Source organism: Mesoplodon bidens (assembly GCF_964165515.1).
Source record: "Mesoplodon bidens genome assembly, chromosome: 15".
Lineage (NCBI taxonomy): Eukaryota > Metazoa > Chordata > Mammalia > Artiodactyla > Ziphiidae > Mesoplodon > Mesoplodon bidens.
Window position 1 is genome coordinate 44,940,430 of NC_138171.1, and position 15,069 is coordinate 44,955,498.

The following is a 15,069-nucleotide window of genomic DNA, read 5'->3' on the forward strand; positions in this document are numbered from 1 at the left end:
GGGTTCGTGCCCCGGTCTGGGAAGATCCCACATGCCGCGGAGCAGCTGGGCCCGTGAGCCATGGCCGTTGAGCCTGTGCGTCCGGATCCCGTGCTCCACAACGGGAGGGGCCACAACAGTGAGAGGCCCACATACCACAAAAAAAAAAAAAAAAATTATCTGCGTTTATCCACCGCCAGTGCCCTACTCCCTTAATCCCCGCAGCAATCCTAGGAGGCAGCTTCTGCTATTGTTCCCATTTTACCGGGAAACTGAGGTCCACAGAGGTCTAGCAGCTCTCCAAAGCTTATTCAGCTGATAAGAGGTGAAGCTGAGATTCTCACTTTGGCCCGATTCCATGGTTCTTGCCACAGCATCAGGGCCAGGTTTTTGGATGGGAAGAGCTAAAGGTATCCATCTGTGTTAGAACCCTGGGAGCCAGCGCCTCAGAACAAGCCGATTCCTACTGTTGTGCATCACCTCCTCCCGGCACTCTCCTCTGATGTCCTGCCCATCCAGGCTGGGTTAGGTTTGCTTTCCCTCTCACCTCTGAACTGGGTTGAAAATGACAATGTCCATTTAAACATGTGACTGCCATGCTAGGCTTGTCTTGTTCCCTGCACTGGCCCCAGTACCCAGCCTGGCCTATAGTTAATAACTTCTTTGTGAAATATGTGATTCATTAAATGAATAAGGTAGTAGGGCTAATGAGGGTTGAGGAGTTCGAGAAGCTTCTGGAGTGGGACACCTGGTAATGGAAGGTTGGAATGGCTGAGGTAGCAGATGGGCCAGCCATGCCCATCCTCTGAAGCCAGGTGATGTGGCTCACAGGGGCAAAGCAAGTCTCTTGCTGTGTGCTTGGGGCTCTTAATGTCCTCAGGAGAATGGAACCATTGTCTGTGCCTCTGAAGGGGCAGGGGGCCTTGCAAGGGACATTCCTGAGGAGAGTGGAGGCCAGGTTGGCACAGGGTGTGGCATTACTCTGGGTCTGGAATGTGGTAGAACCAGTGGGTCAGGGTGGTTAGGGCCTCAGACTCTGGCCCTCAGCTGGCCTCTTCTGCCACAAGCTGCCATCTTTGTAGTCTTCTAGGATATAACCCCTCACACCTTCCCCCACTCCCCAAGCACAAAGACGTGACTGAAAAGAATACATTTATTGGGGAAGAGAAATAGAGGAGAGGGTGAGCACCTCTGGGTTAGGAGGCCAGGGCAGGTGGTCCATGGTTGTCCAGGTAGCGCCTCAGGGCTGTCGGGTAATCAGTTATGATGCCAGTGGCCCCCAGGCGGAAGGCCACTTCAAAATCTGACTCTTCATTAAGGCACCAAAATACCACCTAGTGGGGAGGGAGGGGCTTGTAGTTTCCCAGCAACTTTACCTAGCGCTTCCCCTTGTATCCAGATGCTGGGAGCTCTCCTCCTCTGTGGAGACCTCCCAGCAGTGCTATGCTGGAGCTGACTGTCACATTTTCAGGAATTTTGCAAACTGGTTATTAAATACAGCCATTATTAAGTATTACATTATATAAACATACAATTCAATAAATTATATTAAAAACAAAGGTAATAAATACTCAAAACTCATCACTTCCTAACTATTTTACCACATTTTACTGTTACCCATGTTCTGGAGGTTGTCTACATCTACCGAATGTATAAGATGGAAATAATATATAATGGTGCGTTACCACAGCACACATCCCTTCCCGACTCTGTTCTGTGAATTCATGTTGGTAGCCTGAAATTGGCCAAGGTGGGAGTATACATACAGCAGGGAAATTACCTAATGTTCAAATCAAGGGGTTTCTTTCCCCCTGGGACAGCCGGTAGTGGAATGTTTCCCAGCCTGCCTCCCAGCCTGCCTCCCAGCCTGCCCATATCCTGCTGCTCTACATCTTCCCTGCCTTCTGAGTCCTCTCCTGTGGGCACTGAAGTAGGTGGAGCTGGTATTTGTACCCTGGGCTAAGTCACTGGATGGACCTCTCAGTTTCTTAATTTCACAAATGAGAGTGATGGTCTAACCTCCCAGTGTTATGGTGAAGACCGTGGAGCAGGAGGCCTGACCTGAAAGAGCTACGTCATCCCCATGCCTTGCTCGCCCCAACATCCACTCAGTGGCGAGCCCGGCCTGTCTGTGACTTCACCCTTCCGTCCGTCCCCACTGCTGCCACCGAAGCCTCAGTCCTGTCGGTGGCAGGCATCAGGCGCCTGGTAAGACTCTGCTTCCACACTGGCCCCCACGATCCCTTCTCCACGTGGTGGCCAGAGTGACCCTCACTCGACAAGGCTTAATTGAATCAGGTCTCTCCCCTGCTTAAGGCCCTCTCCTTTGGGCTGAAGCCCAGGTTCCTTACTGAGGTTCACAGGCTGCCTGCCACAGCCTCTCCTGCCTTCTCCAGCTCCCCTGGTGCCACTTCCTCCAGACTGCAGCCTGGTGGGACCCCTCTCAGTTCCTCTGCTGGCCTCTTGCTTCTCATGACCTCCCCACATGCTGAGCCTCCTGCTGAGATGCTCTCCCTTTCCCCTCCCTGCCAGCCGGCTCCTCACTGCTTCTAGGTCTTCTCTGACCCCACAGACCACAGCACTCTGCTTCCTTTCTGTCCACTGCCTGCCCCTGCGATGCCTGCTTTTCCTCCTCCTCTGCCCCTGATGGTAAGCTCCCTGCTCCTTCCCCAGGACCACAGTGCCTGGAACTGTGTTCTCAACACAGTCAGTTCCCAACAAAGGTTTGCTAATTAAATGACCTGGTCAGAGCTGATGCTGGGCAGGTTGGAGGAGGGGGGTGGCTTGGGCTGGTTTTCCCCTTCTCTGGTCTCTTCCCAGCCCCACTCATCAGGGATCAGGACAGTTCAATACATCATCATTATCGTAACGGCTAGCGTTTATCAAGCCCTTACTAAGTATCGGCTACATATCCAGAAGAGTTAAATATATCATTATCCCCATTTTACAGATGAAGAAACTGAGACACAGAAGGTGATCTGCCCAAGTGACCCAGCCAGTTAATAAAAGAGCTGGGACTGGAATGCCGTGCTGGGCCCACACTGTGAACGACCCACTTGCTCACCTGCACCCCTCGCTGCTCCAGGTGTTGGATCAGACTTTTCCTCATGATGAGCCTGGTGGGGGGCGGGGTAGCAAAGGCTGTGATGAGAGGGGACTAAGGAGAAGGGCGGGTCTCTGTGGGATCCCTCCACCCAGCCTTCTCGCCCACCTCACCATTTGGAAACCACAGCCACCAGCTGATTCAGCCCAGAGCAGGAAAATGGGAAGTAGGTCCTGTGGAGAGGTGGTGTCGTGGTCAGCCCCTTGGGTCTCTCTCTGCACAGGGGTGGGGTGGGGGTGGTAGTGACCGCCCCCCAACCCATATAACCCCACTCCCTCTAGAAGAACCTTTGCAGCTGCCCAGAGGAACAAGTCACCCATTGCTCAGTGACTTCCTACTCCGGTAGCCTTGACTCCATGCTTTGAGCGTGTGCCCCTCCCCTCACCGTTTTACAGAAGAAGAAACTGAGTCTTGGAGAACTAAAGTGACTTGCCCGAGGTCACACAACAAACCCATGGTGGGGCCAGGGCCAGGACCCAGCTTGATTCCCAAACTGTATACGCAGCTGGAGGTCCTCCTGGTTAGGCCTGACCAACTTCCTGAGACCAGACAGCATTTTAATCGGTCGGCTACTTGTCCCTAATTGTTCCACTCCAGAGTGACTTTATTATTTTTTTTTCAATGATGAATTTTTTGTTGTTGTTGTTATTGTCGTTTTTTGTTTTGTTTTGTTTTGTTTGGCTGCGCTGTGAGGCATGCGGCATCTTAGTTCCCCGACCAGGGATTGAACCCGTGCCCCCTGCAGTGGAAGAGCGGAGTCCTAACCACTGGACCTCCAGGGAAGTCCCGGGGTGACTTTAGAGGCTTTCACGGTGTCCCAGGGCAGGCTCTGTTGTGTGACCTTGGGCAAATTACAGAACCTCTCTGAGCCACAGATTCTCCATGGGGGTCATGATTCCTGTTATCTCCTGAGGGTGCTGCAAGGTAAGGCTCAAATAAACTAAAGGATGTGAGAATACCTTGCAAATCCTGGATAAAAAGTTAGGTGCACCAAGTTTGTAGTATAATGATCTCTTTGTGGCAAGGGATGATGGGGGTGGCTGGGAGCTTCCCTCAGGATGACAGAGGGGAGCAGAAAGCACTGGGGCCGCCACAGAGGAGGTCTCAGAAGGCAAAGGGAGGGTCCCGGCCTGAGAGCTGGTGAAGTATCCAAATTCCTGATACTTTGCCCAGCTGTTTCTTTGTTAATCCTTGTCCCCAAGCAGGAAAATGCTTGCCTTTCTGTTTGAGAATCAGAATGATGCTGTAATTAATAAATATTTGTCTTCCCACCCAGACTGTAAGCTCATGAAGGGCCTCTCCCCACCTACATTGGTCTTATTTACTAGTGTAAGTGCACCTGAAACAGAGTAGGCATTCAATAACTCTTTGTTGGATGACTAGATGAACAAATGAACCCTTGTCCTAAAACTCCATCCAGATCAACGCACATTTGCACAGGATTTCAGGGGGTTCATGTCCCCCTCAGTATTCATGAATGCTTGGTGAGACCACTGTCTTCAAAGGACCCCGGATGGGAGATTATCCTTGAGGGTAGCCAGGGAGCTGGGGACACTGGATCTCCTGCTCCACACGGGACCCTGCACAATGAGGTCTGAAGTGGGGGGTGTTTTTTTTAAACTCTTAATTTTATATTGCAACATAATTGATTAACAATGTTGTGTTAGTTTCCGGTGGAGGGTGGAGGAGGGTGTTTTTGTGGACAGAACCCTGGGGGAGAATGAGGAAGGGAGACAGGGACCCTGTAGGTACCTGTTGATGATGGTGGGCAGGAAAGAGATGAGGAACCTCTCAGGGATCGAGATGAAGGGCAGCAGCCCCAGGTAATAGAGCAGCAGCACCCAGAATCCTCGGCTTTTTGTGAAAGCGGTGGGCATATTGGGGTTCTGGAAGCCAAGGGGAAGTGAGAAAGGGGATCAGTCTGCTCCTGCAGAAGCAGAGAGGACACTTGGGCTGCACAGTTTTCAACATTCAGGAAACCCCACTACCTGCAGGATCAAAGCCACATCTTGGCCCAGCGTTCCAAGCCCAGAGCCCGCTCCCTGTCCCTCTGGCATGCCTTTGCTCACACACCTTCCCCACCTCCCCCACTCTCCAAATCCCACCCCTGGAGACTCTGCTCAGGGCTCCTGCAGAACCCCCAGACCCCTCTGGCCTAAGCCCGTTTGGGAGGGGCAGTGGGCGCAGGGAGGGATAAGGGACTCACAGCGGCCTTGCACTTCTTCATGACTGAGCTCTTCCCCGAGGCCCAGATGGTGATTTCATCGCGTTCATAGTGCCTCACCAGGCCCGCTATCTGGGAGGAGGAGGAGGTGATGGGGAGTCAGGCCTCCATCCAGCCCTGGGCCCTTGCCCACGCCTGCCCGCAGCACCACCTTGCAAATGAGCTCTTCATTTTGCTCTTTGACTTCCACGCTCATGGGCGTCCGCGGGAACCTCCGGAACATGTCCTCCAGACGCACCATGTGCCTGTCTGACCCGCGTGCAAAGTGGCCTGAGGGGTTGTGGGAAGAAGGATCAGAGAAGGATTGCTGGGGTGGCGGGGTGCAAGCCCGGGGGGAGGGCGTGGGTCCCAAAGGGGAAAAGAGGGCAGGAGGTTGAGGCCATGACCCCACTCTAGCTGGCTCAGCCCGGTGCTGACAGCCCACACGCTCACCCGGCGAGAAGTAAACCTCCAGCTCTTCCTTGTAGAGGGGCAGCTCCTATAGGGAGAGCAGGGAGCATGTCACCAGGAGTCACACGTGGAGGCACGGTGGTTCTCTGGGCATGGCTGGGGTGCTGGGGCAAGGCCCACCTCAAAGTCCAGGCTGCCCACATCCCTATTCACGCCTGACTGGCGGGACAGGTTCTTGTCGTGTGACACCACCACCACGCCATCCCGAGTCAGCTGGCAGTCAAGCTCCAGGAGGTCGGCTCTCTGGGCCATGGCGCTGTGGGAGCGAAGGTCAGTGAGTGGCCAAGGGATGGGGGATGCGCCAGACAGCAGGGCGGTGGGGATGTTTAGGGGAACATGGGGCAGTTCTGGCCGGATGTGCAGGCTGTGCACTGCATGACTCCAAGGGGCTCCAGTCACCCAGAGCAGGAAGTGAACAGCACCCCTTAGCGTCATGCCTCGTACAGCTGGCACAATCTTACCCGGCAGCTTGGCCAGGCAGGTGGACTCACTTTTCCATGGCCTCCATGGTGTTCTCCAGGCGCTCTCCAGATCCTGTGTGGGGCATCTAGGGTGGGTTCCTGCGGCCTGGCCCCCGCCCCCTGCCTCATCAGCCCCAGGCAGGCCAGGTTGAGCAGCCTCTTCTTCCCTGTTCCACATCCTGCCCTGCCACCTGGCTCTCCGCCCACCTCGAACTCTGCCCTCCTTTAATATCCTGCCCTTTGCCGATGCAGGGGACACGGATTCGTGCCCCGGTCCGGGAAGATCCCACATGCCGCGGAGCGGCTGGGCCCGTGAGCCATGGCCACTGAGCCTGCGCGTCCGGAGCCTGTGCTCCGCAACGGGAGAGGCCACAACAGTGAGAGGCCCACGTACCGCAAAAGCAAACAATCAAGAAAAAACATCCTGCCCTTTGGACCTACCCCTCTCTGCTGTCCACGCTGGCACCTGCCTTGCTCTCCATCCTCAGGAGCCCCCACCCCGTCTACCCCAGCCCAGCTCACCTCCCCGGTGGGCCCCCAGGCGGGGACAGAAGGCTGAAACCCATGGCGTATGCAGCAGGCGAGGTCGGCGCAGGAAGAAGATGGAGAGCATGACATAGCTGCTCAGGGCGGGCAGGGCGTAGTACAGCAGAGGGCTCATGGCCGCGCTGCTTCTTCAGGCTCTGGCTGCCGCAAGCTGAGCCATTCCCGATGGACTGTGTTGCCTCGCTGACTGCCCGGCTGATGTAGGCTGGCTCCACCACCGGCTGCCACCACACCCCTTGGGACCTGCTGAGCCTGCTTCTGGCCTGAGGCCAGACTGCAGGGTTCAGCTGGGGTTGGAGTAGAGGCAGGAGTAGAGGCCAGGCAGCTCTGGCCCGCGTACCCCCAGGCCCTTCACACACCCCAGAATCCCTCTCTCCGTGGCCACACTGGGGAATCAAGTCCCCCCCCCCGCCCCCCACCAGCTCTGCTACAACACTCCCCCTTCCCACTGGTATGTGCGCCCAGGGTATATAATATGCCACCCCTTGCCATTTCCAGAGAAGCCGGGGGTGTATAGTGTGTCCCCGAGTCACTCCAGAATCACCCCCAGCCAGTTAAGACAGGAAGCCATTAGAGCGGGGACGGAACAGTGACTAAGGGGGAGATTGACCCCACTCCGTCTAGGGGTCTGGAACCCCTTACCCTCCCAGCCTCAACCCTGGCCAGCGGGGGAGCCAAAGGCCACCGCTCCAGGTAAAGCCACAGGTGGGAAGCAGCGGGGCTGGAGACTCAGTCCTCAAAGCAGCAAGGGTTACGGTCAGGGCATCGGCGAACACAGACAGAGCCAGGGCCATCCATAGACACACCTCTATATTTATATATTAGATACAGGCACGGGGTGGGCAGGGGCACTGGGCTCTCCATGTGCCCCCGCCTCCACTTCTGTTCACCCACACACAGAAGCAGCGGGGACGTTAGATGTGGCAGCTTTGTGGGGGAGGGTTTAGGTCTCCTCCTCAGGGACACTAGTCCTTGAGCCTTAGGAATGTTCCTTCAGGGAAAATGGGGTGGGGTCTTAATGAGCTGAGTGGGGCAGGGCTGGCCCTGAGTCCCCACTCAGTGCCCTCCGTGTCCCTCCCCCACTGCCCCTCAGTAGGTCTCGGGGCAGCCAGAGCCCTTGAATTCCAGAACTACCAGAGACTGGGAGAGCCGGGCAGACGGTGGCAGAGCAGCAGAGGGGAATTGGCTTTGGGGCCACCTGAGCCCCTCAGGTCCTCAGGTGAGGGGGGAGGGCGCGTTGGCCTGCCTGAAGCAGGATGCCTGAGCAAAGCAAAGGAAGGTGGCCAGGCCCGCCCTCTGCCTCGACCTGGGCTGTCGGGGTCTGGGCTGGGCACAGAGTCCATTTTCTAACAGTCCGGCAGGGGAGGGGCAGGCAGGAGGCAGGGCCTAAACAAAAAGGCAGGCAGGAAAGGAACCATTAGCACCCTTGAGCGGACCTGCCAGAGCCCCGACCTCCACTTCCCTCATTTCGTCCTCACAGCTGAGTGTGATGCGGCTGGGTTTCCTTATCTGTGAATGCGGATGATATTAGTACTCATTTCAAGGTACTGCTATAAGGACTAAGTGAGTTAATACATGCAAATCTCTTACAACAATGCTTGGTGCTCGGGAAGTGTTTGCTCTCATTATCAGGACTGTGTCCAGGAAACTGAGCTGCAGAAAGGTGAGGTGTCTTGCACAATATCACACAGCCCTTATTGAGTATCAGAGCCGGGCTTTGAACCCAGGTGTGTCTGCCTTGCTGCTATTAGGCCACAGCTGGCCAGAGACAGAGAGGAAACTAGAGGAGGGACGGAGAGCAGTGTGGGTGGCGGTAGCCCCAGCCGGGTCCCCCAAAGGTATGGGAACTGCTGACCTGGACGCCAGGTGTGAAAAAGCCTGGCATGTGGGTCAGGCCGGGTGCTGCCGGCTCCTCCCAAAGCCATCACTGCCCCACCTGCCTCTCTGCCCATCCTGGGGGAGCCAAAGCCTGGCTCCGCTCCTCAGATGGGTGAGAGGGGGCCCTCAGTGACCTGGGGCTGGAGTGTGCAGGGTGTGGACAGGTGGGAGACATGTGGGGCTGGGCGACCACAGGTCTGTGGCTGAGGCAGGCTCTGGCCCTTCTGTTGCCACCGTACACGTGGCGCATGGACGTGAGCAAGCTTGTGACTGCGTGGAGGCATGCTGGGCACCCTGGTCTCAGGGTGAATCTGTGCATGGGTGGTGGGGGGCACTCACCAGGCCCCAGGGAGCAGAGGCATCTGACCAGGTTAGGGGGCCTCCAGCACCCCAGGCTGGAAACGGGCTGTCTCCTGGAAGATGAGCTCCTTTAGCCGCTCCTTGGGTAGATCATCCAGCTCCATGTCGAAGGTGAAAGGTTCCTCGGCCACTGGCTGGGGTGGCAAAGAAGTGGGGAGGCTCAGGACAGGGACTGAGGGATGCCCACCCATCCACCTACCTGCCAGCCCTGCTGCTGGTGGCTGGCCCACCTCATCTGTTGGGTCGTAGTACTGCTCCAGGTAGGGGTGAGCCAGTGCTTCTTCCACTGTGATCCGTTTGTTGGGGTTAAAGGTCAACATCCGGTCCAGCAGGTCAAGAGCTAGGGAAGCGCAGGTGTCAGGGGTCAAAGGGAAGGTCAGAGGAGCTCCCAGAAGCATTGCTTTTCTTCTCTGTGTCCAGAGGCCCAGGTAGCTACTGGGCTCATGTACCTTCTTCTACACCCGGTTTTTATCACACACCAGCCCCCAAGTCTCTCTCACCTTTGGGGTCTGACTTGGGAAAAAGCTTGGCCCAGGCCACCTTGGTCTTCGAGGGTAGAGACTGTAGGTAGTTTCGGGCCTTCATGTTGATGATACAATTCAGGTCCTCCTGGGAGGGGGAGCCCAGGATACCTGTAGGTGAAGCAGGTGACTTGGTGAGCAATCTCTCCCTTCTGGGAACAGAAGGCGCCAGGAACAAGAGCCTCCACCAACCTGCTCCAGGCCACCAGCCAGTACTATGGTGGTGAAGAGCAAGGGGTCTGGATTCGGGCAGCCCTAGGTTCAAATCCCGGCCCTAGCACTTCCTAAGCATGGGGTGTATGTAGCCTTACTGTTCCCATCTATCAAATGGGGACAGTATCTATACCTCAGTGAACTACTGTGAAATGCTGTAGGGGCCCCACACATGGTCGTCCCCCTGACCTGACTCCCACAGACTCACTGACCCTAAAGAAATCTCACCTCCAATAAGTGAAATCTCCCTCCCACTCAGCTGGCCAGTCCCCCCTCACCCAGAATGTGGTTGAGCTGGTCCAGGTAGTGCTTGCCCGGGAAGATGGGCCGGTTGGAGAGCATCTCAGCCAGGATGCAGCCCACAGACCAGATGTCGATGGACTTGGTGTAGCCCTGGGGAGGAGGAGAAAGTGGTGGGCTCCTGGGCCAGCCTCAACCTGTTGTTGAGCCAACCCTGATGTTTGGGCCTACCCACAACCCCCGACCGAGGTTCAACACCAGCCAGGGAGGCAGAGGGCAGAGGCCCAGAGGAGCTAATCCACAGTTTCTTTCCAGAGCCCAAGGACCAGAATAATGTGACAAGACCTGGGGGTAGACTTCCTGCATCATGGGGGATCAGTGCCTGGCTTAGAGGCGGCTCCAGGGCTTTGTGGGACACAGCCCCTTCCCTTCAGGGGTGGGTGGCCCCCCTACCTTGGAGTTAAGCATGATCTCTGGGGCCCGGTACCAGCGTGTGGCCACGTATTCCGTCAGAAAGCCAGTGTGGTCGTGCTCAGGATCGGCGATCCGGGCAAGACCAAAATCACAGATCTAGAATGCAAGCCAGGCTACTGAGCTCGGTGCTCAAGGCCTCCTGGGCCCAAGTAATCATATCACCGCGTCTCTGCCCATGCTGTTCCCTTTGCTTGCGAAGGGAACTCTCCTACCTATGGGGCGGGGGGTGGTACTGGGCACCTGCAAGCCTGAGACCCCAGGGGTAGGAGGAGACCGGCCCTCAACCCTCTGACCTTAAGGTCGCAGGTGGTGTTGATGAGCAGGTTGGAGGGCTTTAAATCCCGGTGGAGCACGTTGGCAGAATGGATATACTTGAGGCCCCGCAGGATTTGGTAGAGGAAGTAGCAGATGTGGTCGTTGCTCAGCTGCTGGCTTTTAAGCAACTTGTACAGGTCTGTCTCCATCAGGTCTTGCACAATGTAGCTGAGGTTGGTGCCAGAGACCCCCCAGATGGGGGGCAGCGAGAGGCACTTGGTTAAGAAGAAGAGCCTTTGGTGAACAGGTTTCATATCCCTCCAGCTGATGCCCCTGGGACTCAACAGATTTGCCAACTCATATCATGAGCTGGGCAAGGCCCATACTTAGCAGTAGGGCTCAAGGCCTCTGCCAGATCTCAGCCAGTGACCCTGACCAAAGCACTTCAGTTCTGTGGCCTCAGTTTCCCTACTGGGAGAATAGGGCTAATAAACTGTGGGAGGCAGGAGAATGTCCCATTTAAGAGCGGTAACTCTGGAGTTCACCTGCCAGTGTCTGAATCCCCACTGCCCTGCTCATTGGCTTTATGGCCTCAACCTGTCTGCACCTCTATTTCCTCATCTGTAAAGTAAGGGAAAAAAATTGTTCTTTAGAAAGTGGTTGTGAAGATTAGCTGAGAGATGACCCACATAGAGCAGCCAGCCCAGGGCCTGGCATGTTGTAAGTGCTCGGCAAACACGAACTAGTACTGCTGTTATAAAAGCGTGAGCCACATGGCTCTTGAGAAGGTTAAATGAGATAATGTATGAACACCATCTGGCATGCAATAAATGTTTGCTTAAAAATAAATGCCTGCGTTATGGGAATGGTTTGTGCAAGACGATGAGGAGAAACTCCCCACTGCACGCTCCTACTCAGGGTGCTTGGCCATACATCCAAAGACAGAGGAGTAAATGTCCTTTTATATTCTAAGATAAAAAGACTACACATAAATAAACAAATAAATGTCATGTGGTTTGTTTCTGGAAGACTAAATTAGGGCTGTCTTTCAGAATCAGCCTCCAAAGGGCCTTCTGAGAACACCTGGACCAACCCTTGCTGTTTTAAAGATGAGGGGGCCCAACACGATGCAGTGACCTGGTTAAGGTCACACGGCAAGCTGGGGGTGAGTGTGGAGATTTCCTGCCCACGGTTTGTGGTGGAAGCTGCAGACGGCGCAATACTAATCCTCACTCTTGGGTGGAGGACTGGGACTGGCTGGGGTGGGTGGGGCAGGGGAGAGGTGATGGGTGTTATAAGCTGCTCACTGAGCCAGGCAGGAAGTGGACAACAAACTAGGAAAGCAATATGGGGGGAGGGTAACAAAGGCAAGGCTGTCCCTCCCGGGGCAAGGTGCAAGTCCACAGGGGATTGGGGTGGGGCTCTGAGCAGGAAGTCCCAGAGGGAGGACAGGTTCTCATTTGGGGGAAAGGAGGAGGTAGCAACAGAAGCACTTGATTTTATTGAGGCTTTCTGAGTCTCAGTTGCCTCATCTTTGAAATGGAGCTGATGAGACCCATCTCATCGGGCAGTTGGGAGTTAGAATAAGAAATGTCAAAGCACTCGGCTTGCACTGCACCAGACTCATAGTAGCCCCTCCAAAAAGGGCAGTTTTCTTCCTTCCTGCCTTCCTTCCAGTCTGAGGACCCAGAGGAGAAAGAATCACCGTCTGTTAAACAAAAAAACTGACTGTGGGCAGAGGCTGGATCTCATCACAGAACTGCAGATGTCAGAAGACAAAGCTCCCATAGAGACCATCTTGCCCAGCCCCCTACTGAGGCAGAACTCAGAGAACAGACTTGCCCAGGGCCATACTGCCTGGCTGCAGCAGGCCAGGATTCATCTGAGGCCTCCCCGTCGTCCTCTTACACTCTGTGGCCTCTTTACTGCTGGAAAGTTTCTTTTACTGGGTTTGTTTTGGAGGGTGGTAGGGAAGAAGGAAACAGAAAACAAGCCAACATTCTCCCAGCCCAGCTCTGAGGCTGTGCCTGGCCAGCCATCTGGCCAAGGTGAAGGATACACATCCCTCATGGCTTCCAGGGTGGGTGCCCGCAGAATGTCTCGGATGCCGATGACGTTCTCATGGCGGAAGCGCAGCAAGATCTGGATCTCTCGCAACGTACGCTGGCAGTAGGTCTGATGCTCAAAGGGGCTGATTTTCTTGATGGCCACTCGAGTCTTGCGCACGTGGTCGTAAGCTGAGCTGAGAGGGCCAGAGATGTTGTTGGCGTGGCCTTACGAAAGGGGGAGTCCAGGCCTGGTGGCCCCACCCAGGTCTTGGCAGGGAGGGGAGGGAGCAGGAGAGGCTCTGGCCAGTCATAAACAATGCTGGTTCCTTCCTGCTGTGAAGGCCTGGGATCTCCAGGGAGAAAGCTGGGGACCAGCCAGGCAGCCCTTCAGTGACTTCACAAACAGAGGAAGAGACTGACCGATCACTGACTTCCCCTCTCCTCAACCCTTTCCATTCTAGTTGCCCTGACCCCTCATCCTCCCCTTCCCAGGATGGGCTCCCTCAACCCAAGGCAGGTCCCGGGGGTGGGAGGTGTGGAGGATGTACAGTGAGGCAAATACAGTGAGAAGGAGGGAATCATAGGAGGGACTGGAGAGAAGGGATAGGCAGAGCAGGGGTGGGTGTCAGGGGGAGGTTCCTGGGCAGCAGAGTTATTCCCAGATGAACAAAGGCCCAGAGCACCCAGTGGGGCTGGGAGAACTCACAGACCCCTCCGAAAAGTTGCAGGAAGGCATTCCTGGACCCCTCATTGCTCACTGGGTCCCTGGCCCCAGGCCCAAAGCCCCACCCCACCCTGCCTAGCCCTGAGCTCTGCTCTTTTCTCCCAAACTCCTTGGCAAGCCTCACTGAGGGGGGATTCCAAGGCATCCTCTCCCCAGTGAAGGGTCCTTCACTCCTTCACTAAGGATATTACCTCCCCCAGAAGACTTATTCTCTTCTCCTCACCCGTGTCTATAGGGTCCTCAAGGTCCCCACAGCTCCCCCACATATACTCAGATGCCCCTCTCTTTATTACAGAATGGTGGGTTCAAAGCTCCCAAGCTCCCTCTCCTGAGATTTTACGCAGCGCCCCCTCCCCCAGAAAGCACTCAAAGGCCCTCTCCCTGGGACGCTTCCCAGCCTCCTGAAGCCTCAGCTTCTTCAGGATGCTCAGAGTCCCCAAGGCCCAGAGAGCTCTCAGCAACCCTCCCTGCCCCCTCCCTCGGAGTCCCCTCCCCAAAGACGCCCCCTCCCCCAGAACGCCCCTCACCTGACCATGCCATACGCGCCCTCGCCGATGTACTGCAGCTGCGTGTAGCGCGGGCCCACGTCGAACGGCTGCCCCTTTACTATCTCTACTTCCCCCGGGACCCCCGGGCCGACCCCGTCAGTTCCCCGGGGCTCCCCGCCCCCGCCCCCCTGAGCCGCCGCCGCCGCCGCCGCCATCTCCACTCCTCCCCTCCCGCCCGCCCGCCTCCCCCGGCGGCCCCGCCCGAGGCCCCGCCCCTTCCCGCCCGCCCTGTCACCCGCGGAGCCTGGCGCGCCAGGCCCCGCCCCCGCCCGTCCCCGTCACGTGACCCCCACCCCGCGCCCAGCTTAAGGAGCCTGGTCCTTGGCACCTGTCGGCTCCGTCTACTCCAGTCAACCTAGAAGCTCCCCAGGACCATCTTGAGACTGTCCAGACCCTCCCCCCGAATGCAGACCAGTAGGGCCGCCCGGTGACCTCACCCAGAGCCACCCAGCAAATGAGTGCTGGACCGGGGATCAAGACCGGGCCACGTGGCCCCACTGCCCCCGCCAGCCCCACTCAGCCGGAGGAGTGGCCCGGGCTTCGAGATGGAACCTTAAGGGAACCCTCACCAGCCCTCTGGAGTTTGGCCTCCCGGAGCCAGGCCCGATGCTAAGTGCTCCAATGCATATTTCACAGTGGCGGTGGGAGATGGATGCCTCACAGATGTGGCGTGCTTTTCACAGATGAGGAAACTGAAACCTGAGCTGGACAAGGTGACTTGAGAGCTGGAAAACCCAGGCTTCCAGACTCCCAGCGTAATGGCTTTCAGAAGGAGGCCTATCTGAGTGGGCTAGGGACCTGGCCTCAGCAACCAGGCTGTGCCTGTATCCTGAGGACAGATACTCCCAGCCTATCCTTACATGGAGAGCAGGGGAGAGGTGAGAGAGCTGCGTTGACTGGGTTTGGTGAAAATATACTATTAGGTTTTTCTCAAAAACAGCAAGATAGCTAACGTTTTTGTTGTAGTTGGGTTTGGCAATCCTGTCAAGATCATCATCTTTTGATTCTGTACTAGACTTTACACAGTACTTGGTCCACTTCAGTT

General features: G+C 56.2%; 2 protein-coding genes across 7 annotated transcripts; both read right to left on the bottom strand.

Annotated features, from left to right (window-relative positions):
• Positions 1-1,118: 1,118 nt before the first annotated feature.
• On the bottom strand, positions 1,119-7,145 carry GDPD3 (glycerophosphodiester phosphodiesterase domain containing 3). Of its 5 annotated transcripts, none has more exons than XM_081257249.1 (10): positions 6,740-7,145; positions 6,248-6,290; positions 5,877-6,012; positions 5,739-5,784; positions 5,458-5,576; positions 5,289-5,378; positions 4,835-4,968; positions 3,196-3,255; positions 3,044-3,095; positions 1,119-1,313 (listed from the first exon to the last, which is right to left on the bottom strand). In XM_081257249.1, the coding sequence occupies exons 1-10, from the start codon at positions 6,876-6,878 to the stop codon at positions 1,176-1,178; spliced, it is 957 nt and encodes a 318-aa protein (XP_081113375.1). In that variant the 5' UTR covers positions 6,879-7,145; the 3' UTR covers positions 1,119-1,175. The 5 variants fall into 5 exon arrangements, with proteins under 5 accessions (XP_081113375.1, XP_081113376.1, XP_081113374.1 ...); XM_081257250.1 differs by having other exon boundaries at positions 6,248-6,303; XM_081257248.1 differs by having other exon boundaries at positions 5,458-5,784.
• A 415-nt stretch (positions 7,146-7,560) lies between these two features.
• MAPK3 (mitogen-activated protein kinase 3) lies at positions 7,561-14,179 on the bottom strand (the record flags this gene model as incomplete). 2 transcript variants are annotated; one of them, XM_081257252.1, is made up of 9 exons in its annotated part: positions 7,561-8,149; positions 8,981-9,135; positions 9,232-9,341; positions 9,502-9,633; positions 10,014-10,128; positions 10,429-10,545; positions 10,743-10,932; positions 12,764-12,946; positions 14,004-14,179. In XM_081257252.1, the coding sequence occupies 8 exons, from the start codon at positions 14,177-14,179 to the stop codon at positions 9,013-9,015; spliced, it is 1,146 nt and encodes a 381-aa protein (XP_081113378.1). In that variant the 3' UTR covers positions 7,561-8,149; positions 8,981-9,012. The 2 variants fall into 2 exon arrangements, with proteins under 2 accessions (XP_081113378.1, XP_081113379.1); XM_081257253.1 differs by lacking the exon at positions 7,561-8,149 and adding an exon at positions 8,168-8,272.
• Positions 14,180-15,069: the final 890 nt, after the last annotated feature.

What these genes read in the sequence shown, in the direction of transcription:
- GDPD3 (XM_081257246.1), bottom strand. Translation starts at nt 6,509, where the DNA reads ATGTGGGATCTTCCCGGACCGGGGCACGAATCCGTGTCCCCTGCATCG. An exon ending in TGAAGAAGTGCAAGGCCGCT is followed by an intron (nt 4,969 to 5,288) that starts GTGAGTCCCTTA and finishes CTTGGCTTCCAG; the next exon opens with AACCCCAATATGCCCACCGC. An exon ending in TGGAGCAGCGAGGGGTGCAG is followed by an intron (nt 1,314 to 3,043) that starts GTGAGCAAGTGG and finishes CCTCCCCACTAG; the next exon opens with GTGGTATTTTGGTGCCTTAA.